The sequence below is a fragment of the Buteo buteo genome, chromosome 9 (assembly GCF_964188355.1).
Source record: "Buteo buteo chromosome 9, bButBut1.hap1.1, whole genome shotgun sequence".
Lineage (NCBI taxonomy): Eukaryota > Metazoa > Chordata > Aves > Accipitriformes > Accipitridae > Buteo > Buteo buteo.
Genome location: NC_134179.1, coordinates 20709128 through 20734911, shown reverse-complemented (window position 1 = coordinate 20734911; position 25784 = coordinate 20709128). Strand labels below are relative to the sequence as shown.

Genomic DNA, 25784 nt, shown 5'->3' with positions numbered 1-25784 from the left:
CCCGGGTGACACCCCCCTCCTGTGCCAACCGCCAGCGCTGATGTGTTTTGTAGCGAGCTGTGGGTGTCTGCGGACACCTAGGGGACACCAATTACCCCTTCTCGGGGTGTTTTGCCTCAGGAAGGGGGTAAAGGCGTCGAGGGAGCGCATGGCGAATGGGAGGTGGGGCTGCGGGCAGCCGCCATGGCGGCGGGGTCGGGATGTGGAGATGGGCAGCCCCGCGGGGCAGGGTGGCGAAGCACAGTGCCCCAAGCCGTGGGGTGGCGGGGGGTGGTGGGGAGACTGTGTCCTGCTAGGGAAGGAGCCGGCGAGGGGGCAGTGCCACTCCTCCCCCCTCCGCCCGCCCGCCCGTCTCCTCAGGGACACGACAGTCCGGCAACCCCGCGGACGACCGCGACCAGACGGCGCGCAGGAAGCCCCCCTCCTCCCCCGCCCACGTCCCACGTGCCCCGCCCGGCCCCACGCCGCGCAGCCCCGCCAATCCGCTGCGCCGTCGGCCGGACGGAGGCGGGGCTTAAGCGGGAGTGCCGCGCTCAGAGCCTCGCCCCCCGGCCCGACCCCTCCTCGACCCCCCCAACCCCGACTGCAGCGCGTGGTGCGAGCCGCGGGGGGCTCGCGCTGCTGCGCGGCGGCGCCTGGCCGGGTAGGCGGCGGGTGGTGTGTGCGCGCGCGCTCGCTCTTGCGGGGCGGCGCGCGTGACGAGCGGGAAGGCGGGCGCGCGGCTCTGCCACAGGGCAACAAGTGAGGCGCTTCCCGTCCCCTCCAACGGCCAGCTCGCCTCGCCCCCCGCCCCCCCCCCCCGGCTGCCGGAGCCCGGAGCGCTTCATTTGGGGCTGTTTTTCTTCCCCTGCCCCGCATCCCTTTTCCTCTCGCTCCCAGCCCCGCTCGGGCCGCCGCGGGGTCGCACCTCCGCCGGGGCGCGGCGCGGCCGGCCCTGAGGAGAGAGCGGCGGCGGCTGCGAGCGTCGTCCCGCGGGGTAGGCGACGGGACGGGACGGGCCCTCCGCGGCTGCCTCGGCGCCGCCCCGGCATCGCCCTCAGGTGCGGAGCCTCCGCCCGCTGCGGGGGCTGGCGGAGCGCGGCGGCGGCGGCATGGAGCCCCGCCGGCCGCTGGGGCTGTGGTAGGGCGGCAGGCCGGCGCCGGGGGTGGGGGGGAGGGACCCCCACCGCGTAGAAGCAGCCCGCGGCCGGACAAAAGCATGGTGGATGTGGAGGCGGCGGCAGGAAGAACCCCGGCGGAGACCCGCGGCAGCCTGGCAAGGTACGTGCGTGAGGGGGCTCGGCTGCCGACCCCGCCAGCGCAGCCTCCTCGGGCCGGGGGGCGTCGGCGCTGCGAAAACGGCTGAGGAGGGGCGGGGAAAAAAAAATATCATTTTTTAAACTTAATTGTTACCTCCTCTCGTTTTCTAGATCGTGAGGGTTTTCTTCCTCGTAGCCCCTAGCTTATTTGTGTATTGACAGCTACAAGCTGGCAGGCGGAGGGGGGGGCGGTGCGAGCGGTCGGAGACGTATATATTTATTTGGAATTTTGGGTCTTTTTTTTTTTTATTTTTTTATTCCCCCCACCCCCCTCCGATGGGGGAGGTGACAGGCGGTGGAAAGGGTGGGGTTAAACCACGCGGATGCGAAATATCTTTCCTGGCGCACAGGAGCATCGGCAGCAGGCACATGTTGCAACAAACTCGGTGAGAGCGAGGCAGAGGCGCAATGTGTTGGCATGGATGAAACTTGGGCCAGCTCAGCCGACTTAAATGACCGTGTGTTTGTCGTCTTCGCTTTTTTTTTCTTTTAACGTGGGGAGGAGGAGTTGGTGCTGAAACGGTGAGCTTTTTCCAGAGAAAACCTAAGACGTAGGGTTGCTGCAGTGCTGGGTGCTGCTGCAATCCTCTCCTTGGCTGGAGGAGAGAAGCAGAGGGCAGGACGTGGGCACGGTAGCGCCTGTCAGATTTTCTTTGGGGGTGGTGGCAGAGCTGGAAGACTCGCACGGCTCGTGGGGTCCGCTAATTAGCAGGCTTTAACCGAGTAGGTTAATTATTAGTATCTGCGCAGCGTTCGGATTTTGCTATTACAGTATAGTGCTGAGATGGTGGCTCTAAATTATGGACTTTGGCGAACCTGAAAGGGTGAAAATTATATTTTTGCTAGACTTGGCCTGAATGTATGTGCTTCTTCATGAGATGATGCTTTTTAGTCCTTCAGACTTCCTGAGACATACTGTACCCTGTCAGGAGGGGACTTCAGGTTATTCGTTATTTGTAGTGATTGTGGCCAAACTGGAGCTCACAATTCATTAGTCATCCTGCAAAAATTTATGGTGAAAGTTACTTGAGTAACCCTTTAGTCCAACTACCTAAAATACTCAGTGCTGTTGGAGTTGATTATTAAACACTAATGTTTAGTTTTAACTATGCAAATTAACTATGCAAATTAAAGAGTTTGCTTGGTTCAGTTGGTTTTTTTCCCCCCTGTTTTTTTGTTGGTTTGGGTTGTTGTTTTTTAAAAATTATTTTGGACACAGAAAGTGGGTTTGGTCATAAAAGAGTTTAATCTGGATGTGGAAGGATGCATGCATAAAATTACACGCTAAATATATAATCTGAAAGTTGTTGAGGAAACATGATTATAGCGTTCTCCTTTGAGGAAATTTCTGGTTAATTATTCCTCCCCTGTCTTAAAGTGAGACAGCCTCGAATTTAGTTCTCTTTCAAAGTTGCTTACAACGGTTTCATGTTCTTGCAGTTCCGCTTTTGCATCATATTTTCATGCTGTCATGGAGGGGTGTGTATGTGGGTGGGGTGAGGGGAGCAGATGACACTCTGGTGAATGGTACAGTTGGCACTTTGTTCAGATGACAAGCTGAGGAACTGGCAGTGGCTACCTTGTCACCTTAGTGACCCTGCCTAATGCCTGTTGATACCACCGGGGGAGTTGAATTAGCTCCGAACCATTACCAAATGCACGAAGGAAACAAAACAGAGAATCAGCTTTTCTTGTTCAGCAGATGTAATTTCTCATGGTTTTTTTTTCCAGGGCCGTGAACAACTTTAAAAGAGAATAGACTGTTTAAAAAACAATATTGCAGTGGAGATGAGTTAAAATACAGAACGTTTGTTGTATACTTAAAAATATAATGCTATCAGTTAGAATCAAAATCTTTTAGCTTAAAGGAGACCCTGGTTTTGCTCCTTGCTTTGAATGTGTGGCTTTCTACCTGAGATGTTGTGCAACACTGTTGTACGGCTATAAGGAAGCTACAGACACTGCATAAAGTCATCAAAAATTAGAATTTGTTTTAAGTAATTTTGTCATCTATAGACTGGTTTTGCTTGGGTTTTTGCTTGTTTCTTTTCCCCATGTACTATAAATAGATGAGGGAAATGGAAGAAAATGAGGTACAGCAGCAAGGTAACGCTGCTGAAGGGACTTGTTCTGAAGGTCATGCATTAGATGACTGGGAGTGCTAGCTAGCTGTCCAATGCTCTGTCTCATAATAGATACAGCTCACTAATCTCCCTAGGGATTGTTCCTAATGAACACAATGTCACTGGTGGTCACATTTTATTATTCTTGCTTGTAAGCTCCTCCTAAATTTTTTTAATACTAATGGGTAATGAAGATGCTGCTGAGGAGATCAGTATAAAAGTAGTGCTCAGAAAGGCTTTGATGAAAAATGAAAACTGGATAAAGTGGTTTTGTCTTCTATGCTGACAAATATATGCAGTTGTCTGCATGAATAAGTTACAGTGTATATGAACGGAAAAAATGCAGGATTCGAATCTTCATCTTCTTGCTGACCCATCAGACTCCTTGGAGAATGAAGCCTTTCAGAGGAGTACTCCTCCATGGTGACTTGTCAATGCGAAGACCCTCAGCAATTGTCATTTTACTGCCACCTGGTGCAGCTATTTTTGTACTGGGGCTAGCTCTGATAGTGATTTTTTGCTGTTGGCTGTGTGAAACCACTTGAAGGAGAACAAATGATGATGATAAAAGACAGTCTATGTCAGTGCTGATCATGTTGAAACATAGGACGTAGTCATATGTCTCCTACCACAGCCAATGTTGTCATTATCACAACACTCAAGAAGCAGGAATGGCTTGTCATTGACATGCATATTTGTCTGAAACCTATGTAGCCATATTTCTCCAAATTAACTAAAGGAGAGGAAAAGTATTGAAAAGTATCAATTAAAATCCTCAGCTAACTTCTTTGGTAACTTGTTCTTTTTCAGCAGATGACTTTTTGACAAATATGTGTCAAATTATCTTGTAAAATCTTTACTTCAGACAGGTTGTGAAACTTCACAAAGCTAGTTACTTGATGGGCTTTTTCTGTGTGCTGTCAGACTTGTGGATTTTGATGGAAAGTGACTGAGCAGCTCTGTCAGAAATGCATCAAGCATTGATGTTCCAGATCTCTCTATTTTACTGGATTTGGTTGTGTTTCCTGCTGTAAAAATCCCATTGATTTATTCTTTTTCAGTTGAAGCATTTGCACCCTAAATAGTAGAGCCCGGTAGGTTTCTTGTAGGTTTGTCACACACTTAAAGCTTCTTAAACTGTATAATTTTTAGTTTGATTGGTGTGTTTTTGTAGAAAACACAGAATATAGAAAAAAGATGTATATTATTTTAATAATCAGCATTTTAACTTGTCGTGGTTTTCATGTTAATGTTTCTGGAAGGCCGTTAGGATTGATCACCTTCCAAAAGCTTGAAACCAACTTTGTCCCTTTTGTAGGTTGTCAGTTTGGGATTTTTTTCCTAGTATGTCTATTTATTTTCTATTACTATACAGTAGAAGTACATAAGTAATTTTGAAGCAAGTAGGCATCCATTTGCTTTTCAGATTTAAACTTTTAAAATCTTTTTCAGGTATACCCAATTTTAAGCCCTAATGGTTGGTTGTAAAATAACACTTTTAACCAAGGTGTTAACAATTAGTTTAGGAAGAAGGTGGGATGGTTGTGGTCGTGTGCATGAGAAATCATGGGATTAGTACTTGATGTTTCTTGTACGTTGTAGGGTATATTCAGACAAGTGCTTCGCATGTTTTAGAGAAGAATTTGTGCCTGTGAGTGCAGTTAACAAAAATTACTAATGTAATCTCCCTGTTATGCCATGTTCTGACCTCACAAATACATATTTAGGTTTTTTCATTGGTCTGCTACTACTTCACAGTTGCATTGCACAATCCTTATGTGTTTAAAAACCAGCAAAAAATAACCAGGAAAGATGATGATGATGATATATTGAAATACAGGCTCTTACTGTTATTTTAGTTCAGAATGAACAAGTCACTAACTGAAAGTTGGGGAATAAATATCTCAAATCTGTTCAGGCGCATTGTGCTTCTTACATAGGAAAAATTAACAGGTATCTTGGGCTTGATCCTGCACTTCCATCTTTTTAACTGATTTAATTAGGCCTTTTAGGATTTAAAAGATGAGTACTTAAAACTCCTCAAGTCTCCAGATCCTGTAAAACCCACTGAAAAGACTGGATCATTAAAATGTCTTGTGATGAACTGTGCAAAAGAATGATTGAATTGATGTCTCATGAGAAGCAATTAGCATTTAAATAAGGAAAAGAATCCCAGTGTGTGATGGGTGTGGTGCTGAGATTTTTAAAGGGACACTTGATGAAACAATTTCATCAGCAGTTGGTTAAGAACGCCTTGTTGTTTGTTAGAAATACAATAGTAGGAGTTGAAAAGCATTTAACTTGGAACTAGTTTTGTTCATCTTTGTAAATAACTTCTGAAATCTAGCAGCTGCTTCATCTTAAACTCACAGAAGAGTTACTCTGGGAGAGAATTGACTAATCACTTAATTTGTAAGTCAACTATCTGAATCAAATGAGCAAGAAATCTTTTTTTCTTGGTGGATGACTAATTTTATTATTTTTCTATAAAAAGGTTAATTCGCAGTAGCTCAATGGATTATGAACCACCAGAGGATATGCATATTTGTATCAAATTTACAGTAGCAGTGTGGTATTGAAAGTTCATGTGCCCCACCAAGTAGTGCGTGCATGTGGGATGCTCGGCTTCCTGCCACAGACACCTGCCATTCAGCCTGCACCAGGTTTCCTGCTGATAGCATCCTTCTGTAGGCTGGTGCAGTTTTGAGGCATAGTGGCTAAAGCAGTGCTCCTGTCTGCGCCCGGAGTCTGTTGTGCTGGTGTAGCTGTTTGTGCAGCTGTGTTTTGAACCGAATTGAGGAACAAAGTGGGTTGAGAAATAGCCTTTCTGTTTGTTTGTCTTTGGGGTTATATGTAATGTCATACAGTGAGCTACACATATATGGGAATTCATGGACTGGGGAAGGATGGGATTTTTTAATTCGGTTTAGGGAGTGGTGCAGCTGAATGTTAGACTGTACCCTGAATATAGTGCTGTTTCATCTTACTTGAGCAGTGATATTTTTTAATCTGATATTTGAATGTTAGAAAATTGTAATGGAAGGCTGTCTTTGGGATGGAGAATGTTACTGCAAACTTATTGTTGATTTACTTTTAAAGAAAAACAATTAAAAGACATGCAAAACAGCTTAAAGTTGATTACTCAAACCACTCTAACATAGGGGATACTTCGAATTGGTGTGCAGGTAGCAGGTACAGAAGTTCCTGCTTGGATTTAGAAGTCTCTAATCGGGTTAGGTGCTTATCTGCCATTAACGAAAATGGGAGTTAGCTGCCTAACCTGCTTAAAGATCTTTTATAAAATCCTCCTGGTACTTATATGCATCTCTAGCTGCCTAAAACTGCTGGAGAAATTGTTCCCTTTTCCTTAAACTTGATAGGCTGGAGTGAGATCTGTATCTTAGGTTTCACAAGTTTGAAGGAGGAAAATGAACTTCCCTACTTACAACTTCACTGATATTCTGAACTTTAAATGAAATCTTCAGAAAGATGAAATCTTTTTTCCTGTACTTGTTAATTACATTTGAAACCAAAACCAATTAAAGGTGAAAGTCTTTTCATGTGTTTGCATTTTAAAATGTAGGTTTTGCATTCTTAAACATTTATTAGTTCAGTACTGTAAATTCAGAGGCAGATCCCAGAATTCTGACCTGAATATTCACAGTATAAATTTGGTTTGAATGGACTTTTGATTGAGTAACTGCATAGCACTTGCAGGGAAACATGACTTGAAGTGGCTGGGAAGGTTACCATCCCAGCTGTGTATCCTATCACCTACCTAGCCACTGGCTGCAAAGGTAGCAACTTGTGGAAATCAAATTGAAAACCAGTGTCTGTTTATTTTTAACCCAAAAGGGCAATGGTCATTGGGGTCAGTAACCTCATCAGACATACCAAGTTATAGCATCCTTGCTTTTGAAACACAGTTTTTAGTAGTGTTGCTTGTGTCTGACAGTCTAACATGGGCAAGAAGACAAAGTAGAGGTAAAATTGTGATGACTTGAAGTATGGTGCTTAAAGGACAGTTTTGTTAGTTTACTAAATAATGAATGCTCTCTATGCAGACATAAAGGTGGTTGGAATATGGTTAAGACAGTAGTAATTACTGGCTTTAAGATAAAGCTGGAAGAGATCCCAGGAGGACATGAATTGTCTTGTTTGTGGAAATTATGGTTATCTGCATCTTGAGTATGTATACTAAATTGCTTTTTTTATTTCAAACACAGCATAAAAGTAAGAAGACTGCCTCTCCAGCAGACTTTTTAAATGTCCATTGCAAACCTGACTGATGCTTTCAATGTGTTACCCTTTTTTCATTCTTTATTACCAGAACTAGCATTGATCCACATGCTAAATATCTGGGAGGAAGGTAGTTCATTATCCACTTCCTTAGCTTTCTAGTAATTACAGGAAGATAACACTCACACAGGCCACACTGGGAGTAGCAGAAGTGGGTTTTGCTAGTTCAATAGCTAACCAACTGACTTGATTACAAAAAGTTTTAGAGAAATTCAAACCCCAGGGTGTGTCTTGTTATGGTTGAGGTTGCCTAAAGGCTAGCTGCTTCTGGTGGACCAGTGCTGGTACTTGTCTGGCCCAGCCTGTGGGATCTCTGTGTATGAAGGTGGGCATAAGATCAGTGGTGTCAGGCTGCAGCGGCAATGTGCTGGTATGTGAAAGCTTAAGCTGATTGAAAATGGGATCTGCTGTGGTCTTGGCTTTGTGAGTCTTCCTTCTCCTGCACTGTTACTGGTGTTTGTGCAGCACAGTGGCAAGCAAATCTAGTGATGTGAGCCATCTGAAAACTAATTGCTGCTTTATTGCTAGGTTCTTTATTGTCCTCTTTAGCTCTTTGAATTGACTCACCACAGTCAAATCCGTGCAAAGGTGGGATGGGACTGTGCAGTTTATAGGGGAAGGAATAAATTACAGGAATGTGTCAGCCATGACTGAAACTGTTTTAAACTGCCATGGAACTGTACGCCCTGACTTGTAATCTTTGTGATGAATGACAATTAATTTTCTTCCAAGAAATATTTCTCTGCCACTCACTTAAACTTCTTCTCTTGAGTCTTTATAATTTACTATTTGTTGAAGCTGAAGCCTTCTCAAAGGTACGTAAAAACTGAAGTTCGTAAATCAGAAGCTGGCAGCTCTGGGTTATTCCCAACAAATCGCACGATGTCATAATTCTACAGCTTGAACTGACCTTAAAATGACATGTGATTTTTTTTTTTTTCATTTTTTTTGTATACTGGATTGGGAAAAACAGGCCACTTTCACTACTGTGGGCCCTCAAATACTGAGGTATTAAACTTTTAACAGTAGTTTTCATAGCAAGTTGAGATCTTACCCTCGGTTATCAGTGTGAAATCTCAATTACTAAAAAAACTGAAACCAATGATCCAAACCCTTTTTACTCTTAAAAAACCCAAACTTTTTCTATCCCAATTTTTTTTTTCACATGCAGTTAGGAACACCTTCATAGATGTTTAGTGTGGCTGCAGGTATGCCAGTATAGAATGGTAATGTTAGCACAATGTACTAATTTATGGGGACGCTGCCATGGTTTAAATTGCCTTATGTGTGGTGTACATGTGGAGCGCTCTTGCTTTTTTTTTATCCCTGTAGAAAATCTTGACCAAACTCAAGTAGTGTATACCAGTAGAAAAATTGAAATATACATTAAACCTGGCACTGAGTTTACAGAAAACTTTTTATTATGACCAGAGGGCTTTTCTTGCATATACCTTGATCTTCTGTAGGAATACTTGAAACAATTCAAATATGAACTGAACATTCTTTCAGCTAATCCAAAGATTTAATTTTAACAGAAAAAAAATATTTAGGCCTAACTTGTATTAAATTCAATAGGTATACAATATTTAAATACCTTCTTAATTAAAGCCAGACCTTTTGTGAGAGACATCTGTAATAACTTAAAATGTAGATGGGGTTGGGATGATCTGAGTGATTTACTGGTAGCTGACTTTCTAATTAGAAATGGATGAAAAAATAGATCACTCTCCAGTTGAAGGTTTTGTGGTTATCAGTTTGATTCAGGGTTAGAAGTGTTCAGTTTGAGATAGTGGAGATCGGAACTCTTCCATCTGTAAGTATTCTGTCAGGCAGAAGTTTCACATAAACTGTTTTTAATTAAGTTAAAAATAAGTTTTTATTGTCCTGAATTACTTTGTAAAGATAACTTAATGCAAACTTTGTGGGTGTTGCTGCAATGTTTCTAAGCAGCAATATAGAGTCAACAAAATTTTTGTTTTATAGATGTTATTTTAAATAGTGTGCCTGCAAAGGTGATGTTCTGGTAACTTCTCTTTCCTGTTTGAGGAGCTAGAGGGAGGGAAGCACCTGGAATTAGTCAAAATGGTGACAGGAAACGTAGCAGTAGTATAACTTACTCTGAAGATTTTGGGATTCTGGTATTCAGAACTTACCATTCAGCAGTAAATGAAAGGACTATTCAGTCTTAATACCACAGTTGGAAGCTGACGTCAGTAGTCTCAGGACAGCAGTCAAGTAGGCTATTAGGGGTAGGGAGTTTTGGATTCTCATTACGCTTTTATAAACTTAATGTACCAGGGATTTCCCCACCTTTTTGTAGCAGCTTCTAAGTTAACTTCTTGTGTTTCATCTTGACATAACTGCTTTGAGCAATGCCTTTAAATGTTGTGCATTATCTGATTGCTTTGAGAAGGAAGACTCTGCAGAGGATAAACCTGCTGACATTAGGTAGTAGTAGTCTGAGAAATTTAAATGTTTGTAGTGCTCACAGAACCCTTCAGATAGCTGCAGGGTCTGTCTGTATTGCGCCTAGAGGAGTTGGCTTCAATGATAATGTGGTTGCTGACAAGCTTGTAGGACGATGTTCTTACCTAATGAAGACTGACTTTTAATCCATGCGATTTGGAGTCTTGGTGAGACGCAGTGATGGAGTGTGGTCAAATCTGGCTTATGCTGTAGATAAACCTTGTTGGAACATGTTCTGTCTACTTGATTGTGCTTGTGACTTGGATGAGGTTTGGGAGGCTGCAAGTGGAGTCTTGAGTTGTTCTTTCGCTTCAGAATTGGAGCTCATGGGGGGTGCAGGATGAGTTTATCATCTTTATGCTTTCCTTCTATAGTAATTGCATGGGTTTTTTGGAAGCAGCTGCCTAGAATATTTGGAAGTTGTCCTATGGATCATAGGAAACAAATGAGGTGGTATAACTAACATAATAAAGCCATTTTGTGTATTTACGTGGTGTCAGGTAACAGGCACTATCAGCCTGTGTGGAGAAAAATATTTATCTGTTCTGTAGTTAAAATAGTGACTTCTATTCTGTAAGGCAGCAGTTGTTCACAAAACTGTGCTGTGAGTTACAATTCTAGATTGTATTTAGAGAAAATGCCATGTACTTTGTGTACCACTGCATTTAAAATTCTATAAAGCTTGAAGTTATGTTCTCTTGCAATTCTAATATTTGTATGTTGTGTAATAACCTTCATGAGATGTTTTTGTAAAATAATTTTTATTTATGAAGTAGTAAATGCAATGGTGATGTTGGTTTCCACCTTACATGCTGTTTGAGGCTATTCCTTAATTGCTGCATTAAATCCACCATAGGAAACATAATCCAAGTAGGCTTCTTGGAACGTCACCTTCATAATATGGTGGCTGCTATAAGAATGAATGAGAAGGGAGCTGTTCGGATATGGACTATTGCTGTAGTGCTTGATAAAGTCAGTCAAAGTTTAGAAATAAATTCTTTCGTTTTCACCATAGTTTTTCCTTGGCTGATGGCAAAAATTCAGGTGGTTGTTTTAATCATCAAAATGAGGCCTACAAACTATTTTCAATGGGCCTTGTGAGTACTACATTGCAACATTTTAAAGGTTTTTATTCAAGCCACTTAATTACCATTGGATTGAATAGTACATGTTCATTAGATCAGCTTGTCTTTCTTAAGTATATTAACCACTACAGAAAAAAATAAAGAGTTCCTATAGGATACTGAGTTAACTGCCACATGGAGTGAGACATTTTCTGTCTAGGGAAGTTGCAACAGTTTACATCTTCTCCTTTTTTTAACACCATTTCAGTTGGAAGCTAGGTTTTTTTCACCCATCTGTATGCAGACATATGTTTATTCAGCATATTTTTAGAAGCTGGGTCTAAGCTCTTATCCCTGTGACTGCAAATGTGATGTGCCAAATGAATTGAGAATGAACGGTGCAGTTATTTCCTGAAGTCCGTAGGTAGCTCCAGTATTGCTGCTGCTGCAGAAGTTTTTGTTGTAATTGGGGGTGGAGGCAATGTAGAACTCTCTGAAAACAACCGGTGAAGCTGAGAGGCATTATTTCAAAGCAAGAACAAGAGTATATTTGAAAACCTTTCTGTAGGAATAGGGCTAACAAATGAGCTATCTGAAAAGGAGGGACAGTGGAGAGCTTTGTCACTATGCCTAGGGTAATTCTAATGCTTGGGGTTTGGAGATTTTCTTTCACGTGAGAAGCTTCAGTCCTTCTGTACCAGTTTCAGACTTGAAAAGTGTTGAGTTTGTAACCTACAAGATAAACCAGTAGTAGAGCTGACAAGGGCCCAGATTTATTATCATAGCTACTGTAAAGCCACTTTGTGAAGTGGCTGAGTGCATGGATTAGGTGGAGTGGAAAATGGTGCGTAACAAGGAAGCAGTACCTTTTAAGGCAAAGGGTGAATTGAGCAGATGACCACAAAAATACTTGTATCATTGGAACACTGGCAACAGTCTTAACAATCATCACACTGGCAGTTTCAGATTGATTTTAACATTTATAAGGATTTTGCTACTTATTTTCATCAGTCCATCTCAGAAGAGAGGGGCAGAATCCATCTGGGAAAGAAGTTATGGCATGGATAAGATAAGCAAAGTAACTTTTAAAGTGTAGCACAAAACTGATTAAATTGTCTATGATTCTATGCAGTTTATGCTTTATTCCCTTAGAATGTAGGGCATGGCCTGGGAGTAACTGGGTTAGTTAAGTGTAGCATTGGGAACACTGAGGCTTCAGGTCCAGTTGATTTTTTTACCAGACAGCCAAAATAAGTGTTGATTAGTGATAATTTTAGTGTGAAAATTTGTGGGTGCTGAAAACTGAATTGAGAAGATCCAACTTCATATGGGTCACAAGACAGTGATGACTTTCCTGAAAAATTAACTGGCAAAAGCTCAGCGTCATCCACCTGCCATGAGGGTCTTGGACAACCAGTTACATGTATAGATGTTTTAAATCAGAAAGCTTTCTCAGCTAATGGAAATACCCTGAGATGTGTGTGGGAAAGAGTTCTTTCTCAAATTTTGTGGTTATTTTGGAAGCAATTCTGTCTCCTTATTATGTTTAGTGAGACTGAGTATACTATCTGGCTTGCGCCTTATACCAAGCCTGGCTGATATATGCCTTTAAAAAAGTTTCCACAAATTCTTGTTTGTGAGCTTTAAGTACTAAATGCTTTTTTTTTGTTGGTGTTGCCATATCAAATATGATCTAATAGAAGCGGGGTGGGGGAGACAAGGTTAGTCAGAAGTGCAAAATAGTTCCAGAAATAAAATGACTAGGACTTCTTAGTGTGGCAGAGAAGGAACAGAGGACAGATAAAGGTTCGTTATATAGCTAGTATGGCAAATGTACATAGAGAAAATCACTGAAATTTTTTTGTTCTGTTGTATTTTCCGAGGGTTCCCCTCTTGTGTGGTAATAGAAAAGCAAGTAATTCCAAGTTCTCGCTGTGTGAAAAATTGAGGAATTTGTCAGCAGTGGAATTTATAAAAGTTGAAAATATAAATGGGTTCAAAGAGGGATTGGACAAAGTGAGATTAGGTTCAATAACAGTAATTAAACATGGTTCACATGTGGTTCCTGGCTCTCTAATACCTTATTACAGAAAGCCAGAGGAGTATTACTGGAGAAATGCCTCACTTTGGAGGTACCATTGGGGGTTTTGGGGTGCAGCATTTTTTGGTGTTTTTTTTCTGGCTTTACTTTTGGGTTTTTGGTTGTTTTGGGGGCATGGGGGGTTGAACAAAACATGCAAATGTGCTAAAGATAACTAGTGGGAAACAGAATGTGAAGTCATTTATTCAGACTTTTTATAGTTCCTCATGCCTTGGGCTGCATTTTAGGAAAATACAAGCACATCCTTCCACAGTCTTGCTAATTACTTGGATCTTGAAATTCCATGCCCAAGTTGCACTGTTGTTAAAGTATTGGAAGAATAGAATTTTGCCCAAAACTAAATAATGTGCTGAAAGATGGCTCAAAGCAGGTATATGCAGTTAATTAAAACTAATGTTAAAATAAACATTAACTGCTCTGAATTTCATTGCACTTTTTGATGCTTTGTGTAGTGTGTTGTTATCTTGGTAACTTTCCTCCAACTGGAACATTGTTTCAAACTGTCTCTGGTGTTTGAAGAACACAGAAAATATTGACTGTTATTCAGTGGTAACCACTGTGACATGCTTCTGCAGAAGCAGAATACTGATACCTGTTGAATTTTTGCCAGTTCTGAGGATGTTCTTAATTACTATTGTGTAAAAGTGGACTTGTGTAAAGTTCTGAGGGGAAAAAGAGATATGATTGTGTGTAGTTAGAAAAATAGAGTGTTCAAGTTCTTTAAAGCTGGAAATAGCAAAGACTTTTTATAACAGCCTGGGGCTGTTAACATCTACTGAACAGAACTGACGTATTAGGAGAACTGATGCACCTCACAGGAGGTTAGAGGGACTGCATATGGCTTGTGATGTGTTTAATGATAATAATGTTAAAAATTATCTTCAGAACTGTAGTGTCACTATTGCGTGCACTATTGCTAGCTGCATGTACAACTGCTATAAGGGAGATCGGGTTTCAAAATGAAGTTACATCGTGAGATCCAAGTCTGCCATAGCCCCAGTTATAGCTAGTCTCTGGAAAGAAAGGTGGTAGTATCTGTTAGATACCTGAATTACAGCTTTGTTTTGCCAAATTACTGATAGTTTAGTCCTGAACCAGTAGAGCGGTAGGTGTAATACCTGCAGGTAATAAGCATTATCTTATCTTTTGTCAGCCCCAGTGAGTAAATAGACTTTTAATGCTTGGGTTTGGCAGTCAAATAATGTAGACAGGTTAGGTTACTCAGCCCACATACCAAATAAAGAATAACTCCTGTCCTCAGTAGAAGATACAAGTATTTTCAGTTAAAGGTCATGGCTTCTGTCAGACTTGAAGGAGGTGGAAAAGTTAGATGTTTTTCCTTGCACCTGCACAACTTGTTCAAAGACTGGTGTTACATGACTGTTTGCACCAAGGTATATGTATAATGTTGTCATTGTGATGATGCTAGATACCCTCTTGTTAGAGGGTGGAAGGGATTATGGATCCAGAACCAAGGCTCTGTTCCTGGTGTGTTGTCATTCCTGCTGAAGAGGGGAGATCTGTCTGCTCCCCTTCTCTCTGCTGTGTGCTTTCACTGTAGCTGCTGTGGTGCTTATCTGGTGTTCATCTCTGGTCATTGTTAGTTTTCTGCTGGGTTAGTGATGTGAACTGATTTACAGAGGCCTGGCAGAGCACCAGAGCCATTGCAAGGGAGGGATTGGGCCTGAGTTCTTGGAGTCAGAAAGGGAGGAGGAGAAGGTCTCCATCAAAAGGAGGGGTCAGGCGATTAGATTGGTTCAGCTGCTTGTGGATCCACAGCCTGGAACTGCTGCAAGAGGCAAGGGTTGAGGCAGGTACTCTGGTTAAACGTATTGTTTTTATTTCATTCTGGGGTTGCATGAGCATGCCTAGGTTTGGTTTAGTGCCTTGAAGTACAGATTTGCTACTATGGCTGCATCTGCTGTGGAGCACTTTGCTGGTGCAGGAATGCTTGTGCAGGTATATGCAGTGTGGGAAGGAACACCACCTGAGGTAGTCTGTATTATGTTATCTGGCATTCCTTTCACAAGGGAATTGTTAATTGTCAATGCTAAATATTCAAGCTGTTTTAAGGGAGTTCTGCTTTGGGTGTTTGTGTAGCTGCAAATCTGCATGACACGCTGCTGTTGAGACTCGTCACTGGTAGTCACAGCTTACTTTTACTGGTATTGAGCTTCCATGTGGAGACTTGAGATCAATAAATATTCATAAGTAAAAGCATAAAGGAAGAATGTTTTAATAGCAAAGGACTGGTCTTGTACCAAACATCAATTTCTTCACTCCATCTAGAAACACTATTTAAATTTGTTTTTAAATAGAACTATAACCTTGAAAATGGCTGTTGTCTTACCTGTCTTTTGCTCCCTGAAACTTTCCTTCTTTATGTAATAAACAGGGATACTGCATTTTCCTCATCTTGCTGGAAGAGTTTGTGAGTATGCCCATACTGGGCAGTGGAATGCAGCACGGGTCACTGTGCTACCACAGGCTATGCTGCCTCTTGAACGCAAGCTAACACCCTTGTACTGTTCAGGGTTGTGTTGTGTGAACCTGCTTGCTGACCTGAAACTGCTTTTAAGGATCCTTGCTGAGTAGTGTCGCATTGTATTGTGCCCAGTGGTGGTGTTAATAAAATTTATCCCTTTATCTGAAAGGGAAATTATGGAGCCCTCCTGCAATAACAAGTAATACTTTTTTAGGTATACAGTTTTAAATAGTCACCAGCAGTCTGTCTGATTGCATAATTTATCATGGCCTTCAGCACTTAAGAGCAAGGAACATGATTTTTCTGTCAGTATTGAGACAAATGAGGTAACAGCTGCTTTCTGAAGGCTTGTTCTTCAATTTTATGCTATAGGGGTACTCTTACTGCATTGCAAGGGGGAGCTTGGGCTGAGTAGTCATCTCTACAAAGACTGAGTATGTAGAGTGCTGCAGAAGAAGCTTTAATGTACAACAATTGGGCATTTTAGTAAGAGGTTCCACTGGTTAGGAGCTTAAATTAAACATCAATAATAGTCAACAAATATGGTCAATATTTGATGTATGAATATATGGTTCTTTGATACTCAGGTGGCTAAATAGAAACCTGGCATAAAAGAAAGTTCTACGCATTTGGGGAAGTGGCATTCCTGAAGTTGTCTTACGATATCTCAGTTAATGTGTGAGCAAGCAGTTAATCCGCTGGTATTCTAAACACTTAGTGGGTGTTTTGTTGAATATAAGCAGAATGAAATAAGTTAGATACAGACTTGGTCTGACTTTAGGAATGAGGGGTTTTTTATTGCTTCATTGGTAGAATTGGTAGGATTGACTCAAAATTTCTCCATTTGCCCCTTGCTTTCATTCTCATCAATGCCCTCCTTTGTTTTGATGGTATTTTCAAAAGAGCACCTGCCTGTCCTACCTTGAAGGGGTTTACCATCTATGGTAACATCTCCAACTCAAATGAAGTAGTGCCTTGCTTAAAAACTGTAGGAAAGAAAAGCTGCTTCATATTTCAGGGCGATGTCCAGCATCTGCAAAAATCTGGATGTTGAAGCAAGTTCCAAGTCTTTAGAATTCCTGTTTGGATTGATTATAGGCTGCACTCAGTGACTGCAAATCTAGGTGTGTTTGTTTTGACATCTTGCTGTAGAGGATGCACTACTTAGTACACCATCTGAATCCACTGTGTTTTGTTGTCTCTACCCTAGAGAGGATTGCTTTTTCTGAACTTCTAAATATACTTTGGTGTTTTAGCCACTTCTTTGCAACATCTGCCTCTTCTTGCCTTTTTGTCTCCTACAGCTAAACCTCAGGAGAGGTTTGGGCTTGGTTTTGTGCATAGCAACATCTTAGTAGCATTAGTTTAAAAAAGTTAAAAGTGTCAACACATGTTTCACGTACTAATTTTGTGAAGTCATTACAGAAAATCAAGTGCTGTAACAGGGCTAATCAGAATTCTTCTGCAGGACCCTAACTCCAATGTGAGAAGTTCAAACTGATGTATTGTATGTGCCCTAAGTTAGGGGCTGGTAGACTTAGATGTTCTTGGTCATGGTCTTGACCTTGAGCTTGGCCTCCTCCAGATGCAACCCTTGTCTTTTGTCAGGGGGCATCATGGCCCCTGTTCATGTAAATTCTTGCCTGCAGAGAAGAGTGTCTCTTGTATAATTAATTCCTGGAACTGGATGGAGTGTGCATACTCAGTATTTGGAAAATGCTTTTGGATATATGGTTTAACTTTTAGGTTGCCCTGCATGGAGTCAAGAGTTGGACTCAATGATCCTTATGGGTCCCTTCCAGCTCAGGACAGTGATTCTGTGATTCTCATTCTTGTTTCATACCAACTCTTCCAGGCTTCTGAATAGGTTCCGTACAGGCATTTGGAATACATTCAGTCTTGAGATAAAGCATAAAGTAATACTGTTTAAAAAAAACTCTGTGAACAGTTTCTCACCATTTTGCATTAATGTTATTTGGACTTAAAGCTTTTTGGGCGTTTGGAATCTTTTCTTGTAGCTCATGGCTTCTTTGTAATACTTGTTTTCTTCTTCTGTTGTGGCTTATCTTGTTTTATTGATTGCTGCCTGGTCCCACAGTGAAGCTGTTTTTCTTCCCTATTTCTGCTGGCTTGCCTTTTCCCTCCATCTCTTGATCCCAGTGCTGCTTTTGTGGCTCCATAAATCTGGTCCCTTCTATCAATACCTTAGTTTTGACTGAAGTTAAGTGTAAGTGTGGAGTGGAGTTGAAGAGGGCAAGTCCTCCCTCTTTTCTGCCCATTTCTGCAGAATCAATCTTTCCAAATACTGTATCTGTAGCAGAATCTTGGTTTACTGAGTGCAGTTAATGTTAACCCTTTTTTTTTTCCCTAGCCACATGGATGTTTTCTACAGACTTTGAACAAATTGACTTTATGTATGCAGTGATACTGATGCATTACTCTCTACAGCTGGAAGTTGCATAAGCAGAAATGTGAGGATTTGTACAAACTTGAACTGATTGCTAAAATGGTCTTCATATCAGTGTAGCTGAGAAGTTGAAAACAGGTATTGAAAAACTGTGTGTCAGATCACCTTTGAGTGTAGGTAACTGTCCTCACCTTACCTGCTGAAGTTGGAATAAATTTCTGCAGGTTTTTCTGTTCCTGAGGTTCTGTGTGTGCTGTGACTTGCTTTACCAATACACAGTGTTTACTCTTGTGTTCTGTGTTTTATCCTAGCTAGCTAAGTGTTCTACCCTTTTCTTTTTTTAACACCTAAAGCAGGAGGAATTTTTCAAATAGAGTATTGCTCTGTACTGCTCATCTCAGTTCTTCAACAACACTAGTATAAAAATGCATCAGATAGATGTAAGTATGAACCAGATCACTTTTAGTTTCTTTTTAGGTTCCCTAACAGATCTTCCATTCTCAGCAGTAAAAGGAGGCAGCTGGGAATTTTTGTAATATTAATGCTGATAGAAGAAGCTGCTACTGGAATAGGAGAAAGTTCTTGTGATCTGTCCAGATGGCTGTCACTAAGCTGTAAGTAGGAAATGAGCACTGTCCTGTACTCTACGTTGCCACTACTTAGCAAGCTGCCCAGTGCACAAAATCTCCATCATGCTGACACTTTGATCAATCACTGCAGTGTCAGCAAAGCAGATGAAGAAATTAGTTTTGCATTGAGACATGGGCTGTGGGTGTTCACTTGGAAAAACAAAACAAAAAAACTCCAAAAAACTCAAAAAACTCCCAACTCCCTACTAGCAACAACATTACAAATGCAGCACACACCGCACAATCCCCTGTTGCGATGAGGGTTGTAATACTGTGCTTTGTGATAAATCCAGTTCACTTGATGTGAAATTGCTGAACTGTCATCCTTTTATCAATTCCTGTCTTCAAGTGTAGTGGTTAAAGTTAATACATATTAATTGCAAAATTGAGGATTCTATTTCAGTTTATAGAAATAGTTTCTCTGAAGTCTGATTGTTTTCTATTTGCTTTAAGATCAGGAACCTTGATCTGACGCTATGAATGAGTGTTTAATACAACCTGTCTTTGCCCAGTTTAGGAAAAGGACACTTTAACAAAGCAGTTTTTATCCCTTTTTTACTCGGTAGCCCTTAGTGTTTGTATGATACTCTTAATGAGTTGTGTTTTTATCAATTTGTTAAGAACATATGTAGAATAGCTTTTGATTACAGAAGAGAAGAATGCTTTCATGCAAAATTGGGGGGGGTGTTCATGTCTTTCAATATGAAACTCTTATTTGTGTATGTCACTTGTTACTTATCTTTTCTCAGAAATTTTATTAACAATATTGGATAGCTTTTTAAAAAGGAGACTGAAAATTATACTGGCAGTATTTACACGTGGGACTGATAGCATTTACCGTGCTTTATGTGATGGAACCACTGTCATCTTGCCAGACTCCTACTTTTTCTGATGAGAAGTTCTACCAAGTCTAACAGTAAATGGAGATTTTTCTGTGTAGGATCCCTATCTCAGATCAAGCATCCAGATGACTTACAGAGGTGTTGAATACTCCCAGCTTAGTAGCTGGGGGCTGTGACAGAGAAGCTGTGTGTGGTGCTACGTATCCTGGAAAATCAGACTCGGGCTGAGCTCTTGACAACCCTGTGTTTGTTAGCTAGACCCCGTTGTCTCGGGAGTCCTGGGATCATAGGTCAAATCCCACGTCATTTGTTGTTCTAGTGAGAAGTGCTATAGAGGGCAGGGTAGATAAGCACTGATGTGCATGCTGAACTGCATGGAATAGTACAAAACACAGGACAGCTGCTTCTCCAGTATTTTTGTGTGTACTGAAAGGGAAGTGAAGAAAAATAGTATATCATGTTTTTAGTGGAAGTTGCTGTGGCAGTTGAAAGAGGAAGATAAAGTTTCTTTGAACTCTGTGTGGCCAGCCAGTGCTTTCTAACAGTTCAGCTGTTTAGCTTAAATGATGGCACTGACCACTAGTATGTTTTTGTCTTTGAGGTATAGAAGAAAGCTACTTTTAAATTAGAACAGCAAACTTCATAGCTGACTGAGAACAGGCCATTAAATAAAGTAGATCAGGTCTGAGCATATACAAGATAAATATGCAGATGGTACGTGAGGTCAAATGAAAGGAGAGTAGGGATTTTTTTCTGAGCAGTCTGTTGTTTCTAGGAGTGGCTTTTCATTTAAATTAAAAAATACTCTTCCCTCCCCCTGCTTTGGATTTAATGAGAATCCAAGGGTCAAATGAGAAAAAAAAAAAAAAAAGATTACTGATTATTTACCTGCTCCTTTCTTACTAAATTTTGTGTTTAACTTGCTCAGGAGTAAAAGGAAGTATGACTGGTCAAACCAGAAGAGACCAAGGGCCAGACTAGCTGAGGTGTCTAGTGATGGCTGGAAATAAAATGAAAAGAAGAGCAAGTACAAGGTGTACTTCTCAAGTGTACCTTCCTGGCTGCTGTTGCTCTGTGACTTCAGGACCTCTGAGGCATTGTTTACAGCTGGGCTTTTAACAGTGATTACGAATCCTTTATTTCATTAGGTTTTTCTGGTCTTCCAATAATCATTTATACTCCTGGCAAATGAAAGTCTCTTCAACAATGAGTTCCATATCAGACTTAAATGTAGTCTTACTAGCTTCCTTATTAATTCTGAGTTATTTTCTAGTTTGATTTAGAATGGCTTGTTAAATTTTGTGTAGCTTGTACATTGACATACCCCTGGGCTAGTAAACACTTTGGTAAGCACTACTTTAGAGGAACATGCTGTTTTCATGTTGCTCCTTGTACTGTGCACCTTTCATTCTGACAGCTGTGGAAGAAAGAGGAGTTGATCCATTTTCTCTCTCAGTAAAAACTGGAGATGGGTCACAGAATAACCTTTGCTACAACAAGGAGAGGCACACTTACTATTCCTGGTCTTACATATATGGGAAACCTCTCCTTTTTTTATTTCTTTTCAGTTTCTTTTTCCTTCCTAGGAATAATTACACTTTCACTTTCTGCTGCCGTTCATTTCCTTTTCCAGTTGGATAGAAAAAAAATATCAAAATGCATGTTCTCTTCTGTCTCCAGAGATCTGAATACCAGCAATGCAGCTGGCCAGTTTTGTCAGCCTCTCTCCCAAGGAACAACCAAGTGAAATGGACAGAAACTAGTAGTATGCTTTAAAATTCAGCTCTGCCTATTATGTAGTTGAAAGGTATAAAAGTGCAAGTATAAAAGCTTGAAACTTAATTTAAAAATAACTGACCTTATCATATAGCAATTTATTCTATACCCTTAAGCTCACATTACTAGCAGAAAAAAGAAGTTTGTTTGCCTGCCTTTGCCAAGCTGAGGGCTCAGATTCTAATTATTATACAGTCAAGTGTTTCAAGGAGACTTAAATGAGGAGCAAAAACTGCTGGCTAATTTAGACGCACTGAAATGCTATGTAAAATTCCTATGTACCAAATGGAAATTTTACATTCTTAACAGCTTCTTGTTTGCTGATGAAACACCAAACCCCAACTAGCTGTAGGTGTGCATGTATTAGAGGTAGATCAGTTTTGCTTTTCTGGGGGGTGTAGGCAACCTCTGTTTTTTAGGCTGCTAACTTGCACATTCTTCATCTGAAAGTAGTTTGCATTTTTATGAGATCAAGAACTTGACAGGCAGAAGGCTGAAAACCTGTCCTTTTTTTTTTTTCTTCTCTTTCCAGTTATGAGAAATGAGTGTTGGACGCAGGAGATTAAAGCTGCTGGGAATTCTGATGATGGTAAACATTTTTATTTATGTGATTGTGGAAGTCTCAAAAAGTGGCAGCCAAGAGAAGAATGCAAAAGGCCGTGTTATTATACCACACAGCAAATTCTGGAGAAAATACACTCCTCATAAAGCTTATTGGAACAAACAGCAACAGAAGCTTGAACTGCTGTACAACCCTATTCTGACCTTGCTTTCCAATATGACTGTGGAAGAGAACTTAGTTTCTAACTCGAGTGTTCTCAGTTCCTGTGACCCTGACCCATGGGTACCTTCAGAGGTTAGTGACTTTGCAAACTTGCCAGACAGATTCAAGGATTTTCTACTTTATTTGAGATGTAGAAATTATTCATTATTAATGGATCAACCAAACAAGTGCAAACATAAACCTTTTCTGCTGCTGGCTATTAAGTCACTTACACCCCATTTTGATAGAAGGCAAGCAATTAGGGAATCCTGGGGCAAGGAAATAAAATCAGGGGATGTGACAGTCAAACGGGTCTTCTTACTTGGACAGACACCACCAGAGGATAATTTTCCTGATCTTTCAGACATGATAAAATTTGAGAGTGAAACCCACCAAGACATTCTGCTCTGGAACTACAGAGACACTTTCTTCAATTTAACTCTGAAAGAGGTGCTGTTTCTTAAGTGGGTCAGCAGCAGTTGCGCAGATGTCCAGTTTATTTTTAAGGGTGATGATGATGTTTTTGTGAATACCCATCAGATCCTGGATTACTTGAAGAGCTTATCAAAGGACAAAGCCAAAGACTTATTTATAGGCGATGTGATCAAAGATGCTGGACCTCATAGAGAAAAAAAATTGAAGTACTACATCCCAGAAAGTGTTTATGAAGGTTCGTATCCTCCATACGCAGGAGGTGGTGGGTTTCTGTACTCCGGTGATCTGGCATTAAGACTGAATAATGCATCTGACCAGGTACTCCTTTACCCTATTGATGATGTTTATACTGGAATGTGCCTTCAGAAGCTTGGGCTTGCTCCGGAAAAACACAAAGGCTTCAAAACATTTGATATCGAAGAGAAATACAGAAATAACATATGTTCCTACACAAACTTAATGTTAGTACATAGTAGAAAACCTCAAGAAATGATTAAGATTTGGACACGCTTGCAAGATCCACACTTAAATTGTTAAAGTAATGTGCATAAGTGTCTTAAGTCCAAATAAATTTTCAAGTTTGGGTCTGAATTTCTTGGTGGACCATTGAAGCTCTGTTTAATAGTTTAATTTTCTCTGGAAACTTTTTCCTGTACTTTTGAAAATGAGAATAATACTAAAATTTGAGGAGATGGCTTGAAGACTTCGTCCTGACTTTTCCACTGTCCTGGTGGTCATTATGTTTCAATATTTGTCTTAATTTTAAAAAGAACTTCAAGGATGTAACTAGCTGTCAGTGACTGGTTAGTTGTATTGGAAACAGGGACTGCCTACTACAATGCATCTTTCATTAATTGTGATGGTGGAAGACAATTTTTCCTTGAGTAGTGTTTGTTTGTGGGTGTGTGGAAACCACTGTAAATTGAAAATTCACAAATTGGAGGAATGTAGTTTAAGTATGAAACACTCTTATGAGACTTTAACTATTGAATTTTTTTAATTTATAGTTTTCAGTCTTTTTGCACCCTGGAACAGTATTTTTTCCTTTACTTATGATCTTTTGTGCAAAGCGTGCTTGTGTCTGAAGGATTTACCTTTTTATTAGATGCTGCTTTTTTTTTACAAAAAAGCATAATACTGTTTGAAACACCCCATAAAAGAGCTGAATATGTAAGGAAAAGGAAGAACAGATTTTGTTTGGGGCTGGACAGTAGATACGAGTAGGTCTGCCCCCTGCCCCGAGCTTATGTGCAGTAAAGCTGACTTATTGCTCATGTTATTTATGTGAAAAGCTGCTCTGGTCAGTCCTTGTTTTCTGTTTTGGCACTAAATGTGATCAGGTAGCTTGATTTGATGCAAATAACTGAAATTGCACATTGCTTATGAAAGCATGGTTTGGACCTCCTATAAAGTGGTAGCAAATCTAGAATTGTGCAGATCCTAAGAGTTTTGAATTTTGAAACAAACTTTGAAGTTGCATGATGTCTCATGTAGAGTTAAACATGTTCTCAAAACTCAGATCTTCTGTATTTCCACATCTTGCTTATAAGAGTTATTCTAAATAGTGATTGCTTCCTTTGTATATGTAGAAGTGCCTGTCTATTTATTGTTCAGATTGAAGACCAAAACATTTTCTTAAATATATTTTGTGTAACATTTTATTTGTATAGTGTTGTCACTCAGATATTTAAATAGAGCATGATATTTTAAATCTGTGAGATGTGTAACATGTTAAATAAAACTAATTGTTATTTTTGAATTTGAAAAATAAAATGTGATTTAAATATTTCTTGTAATGCTTCATTTGAGTCATAATGTTGACTTACAGAGCAGTTGCACTCTACTGCATGGTATTCAGTAACAATGCATTTCAGCAGTTCAGAAGCAAAAGGCTTTGTTCGGCAACTTTCTCTAATGCTTATGTAGCCGACTATCAAGAAAATGTCACAGTTGTGTATGAATTTGTTAGATGCTGTAATAGATGGACAACTCTGGCAAAAGCAAGGGAACATTAAGTGCCCTAGGAAAAATAGTATGTACAGAAATAATTGCCTGTACAATAACACTGCTTGTACAATTGAAAGGAGTCAAGGAATGGATTGAATGTCCAGCACTTTGGTCTGTTTTTTTGTTTGAAATAACTTGGCAGCTACAGCTCTCTTGGCTTCTTCACCTGCTTTCTTGTTCCTTTGTTCACCTTGAAGAACAAATGTGCTTTTTTTGTTCGGGGAGAGGTGAAGTGGTCTGGTCTTCCACCTCTGGGTTCTGTAGATGTTCATGTTGACTCCAGGATAGACAGATTAAAGACAGCCTGTGCTCCAGTATTGTGCCATGAGGGTTGGCCCTGTGCTTTGTCATTTCTCATGAGAAATTACACCTTTCTGAAAGAGCTGCAGGTTTTACTGTACATGTGTTATTTCCTACTCTGTTCTTCCTAGCCATGTTAAGCACCCTGTTTCTTTCTAAATATTAGTGGGATTTTTGTCAAGAGTTTGGGCCAAGTGAAAGAAAAGAAGTTATGCTCATGATGGGGAATGCAAGTAGAGATGTGGTATTAAGAGTCTTCGTGGCTGAGAGAGAGAGAGAGAGGAAAAGGGAGGGCACTGTGGGTGAGCAGAGATTGGGGGGGGGGGCGGGGAGAGAGAGACAGAGGAGAGGCAAGTGAGCACTAAACCTGGTGATGAGTTCCAGGGAAGGATCAAACATAATAAGAGCTGGCTGCAGAAAAAAAGAGACAGGAAAAGAGCCCAAGAATTTAATCATGAGTAGGATAGGGTGGAGTGCACATGTGATATTAACCTGTAAGTGAAATGGGTGGGATTGGTGGAGTGCCAGCATTAATTATTTATTTTATACCCTTCCTGTGTAACCATGAGATTAAAAACAAGCCTCTTGTATACAACACAGCTGAGAATAAGGAAGAGCAGACTGAGTGGTACTCGCTAAGGAGAAGCGCTGTGAGAAAGCATCTACCTGCCATCTGAAGTGACTAGAGAAGAGAAAGAGGGGAGAGGAAAAGACCGAGCAGGTGGCCCCAGTGGACTAAATAGGTAAAAGGTACTGGAGAAGAAATTGGACAGACTAGGTTTTTTTACA

At 40.7% G+C, this 25784-nt stretch overlaps 1 protein-coding gene across 5 annotated transcripts in view; it reads left to right on the top strand.

The window, feature by feature from the left end:
- Positions 1-585: 585 nt before the first annotated feature.
- Positions 586-25784, top strand: part of B3GNT2 (UDP-GlcNAc:betaGal beta-1,3-N-acetylglucosaminyltransferase 2) — a 51799-nt gene continuing 26600 nt past the window's right edge. Inside the window, exons 1-2 of one of the 5 annotated variants that reach the window (XM_075035599.1) lie at positions 600-1260; positions 22023-24474. In XM_075035599.1, coding sequence (XP_074891700.1) covers positions 22032-23225 — 1194 coding nt within the window. In that variant the 5' untranslated portion in view covers positions 600-1260; positions 22023-22031 and the 3' untranslated portion in view covers positions 23226-24474. Of the gene's footprint in view, positions 1261-1347; positions 1821-1998; positions 2022-22022; positions 24475-25784 lie in introns of those variants that run through there. The other 4 variants (XM_075035602.1, XM_075035600.1, XM_075035601.1 and 1 more) reach the window with 4 other exon arrangements.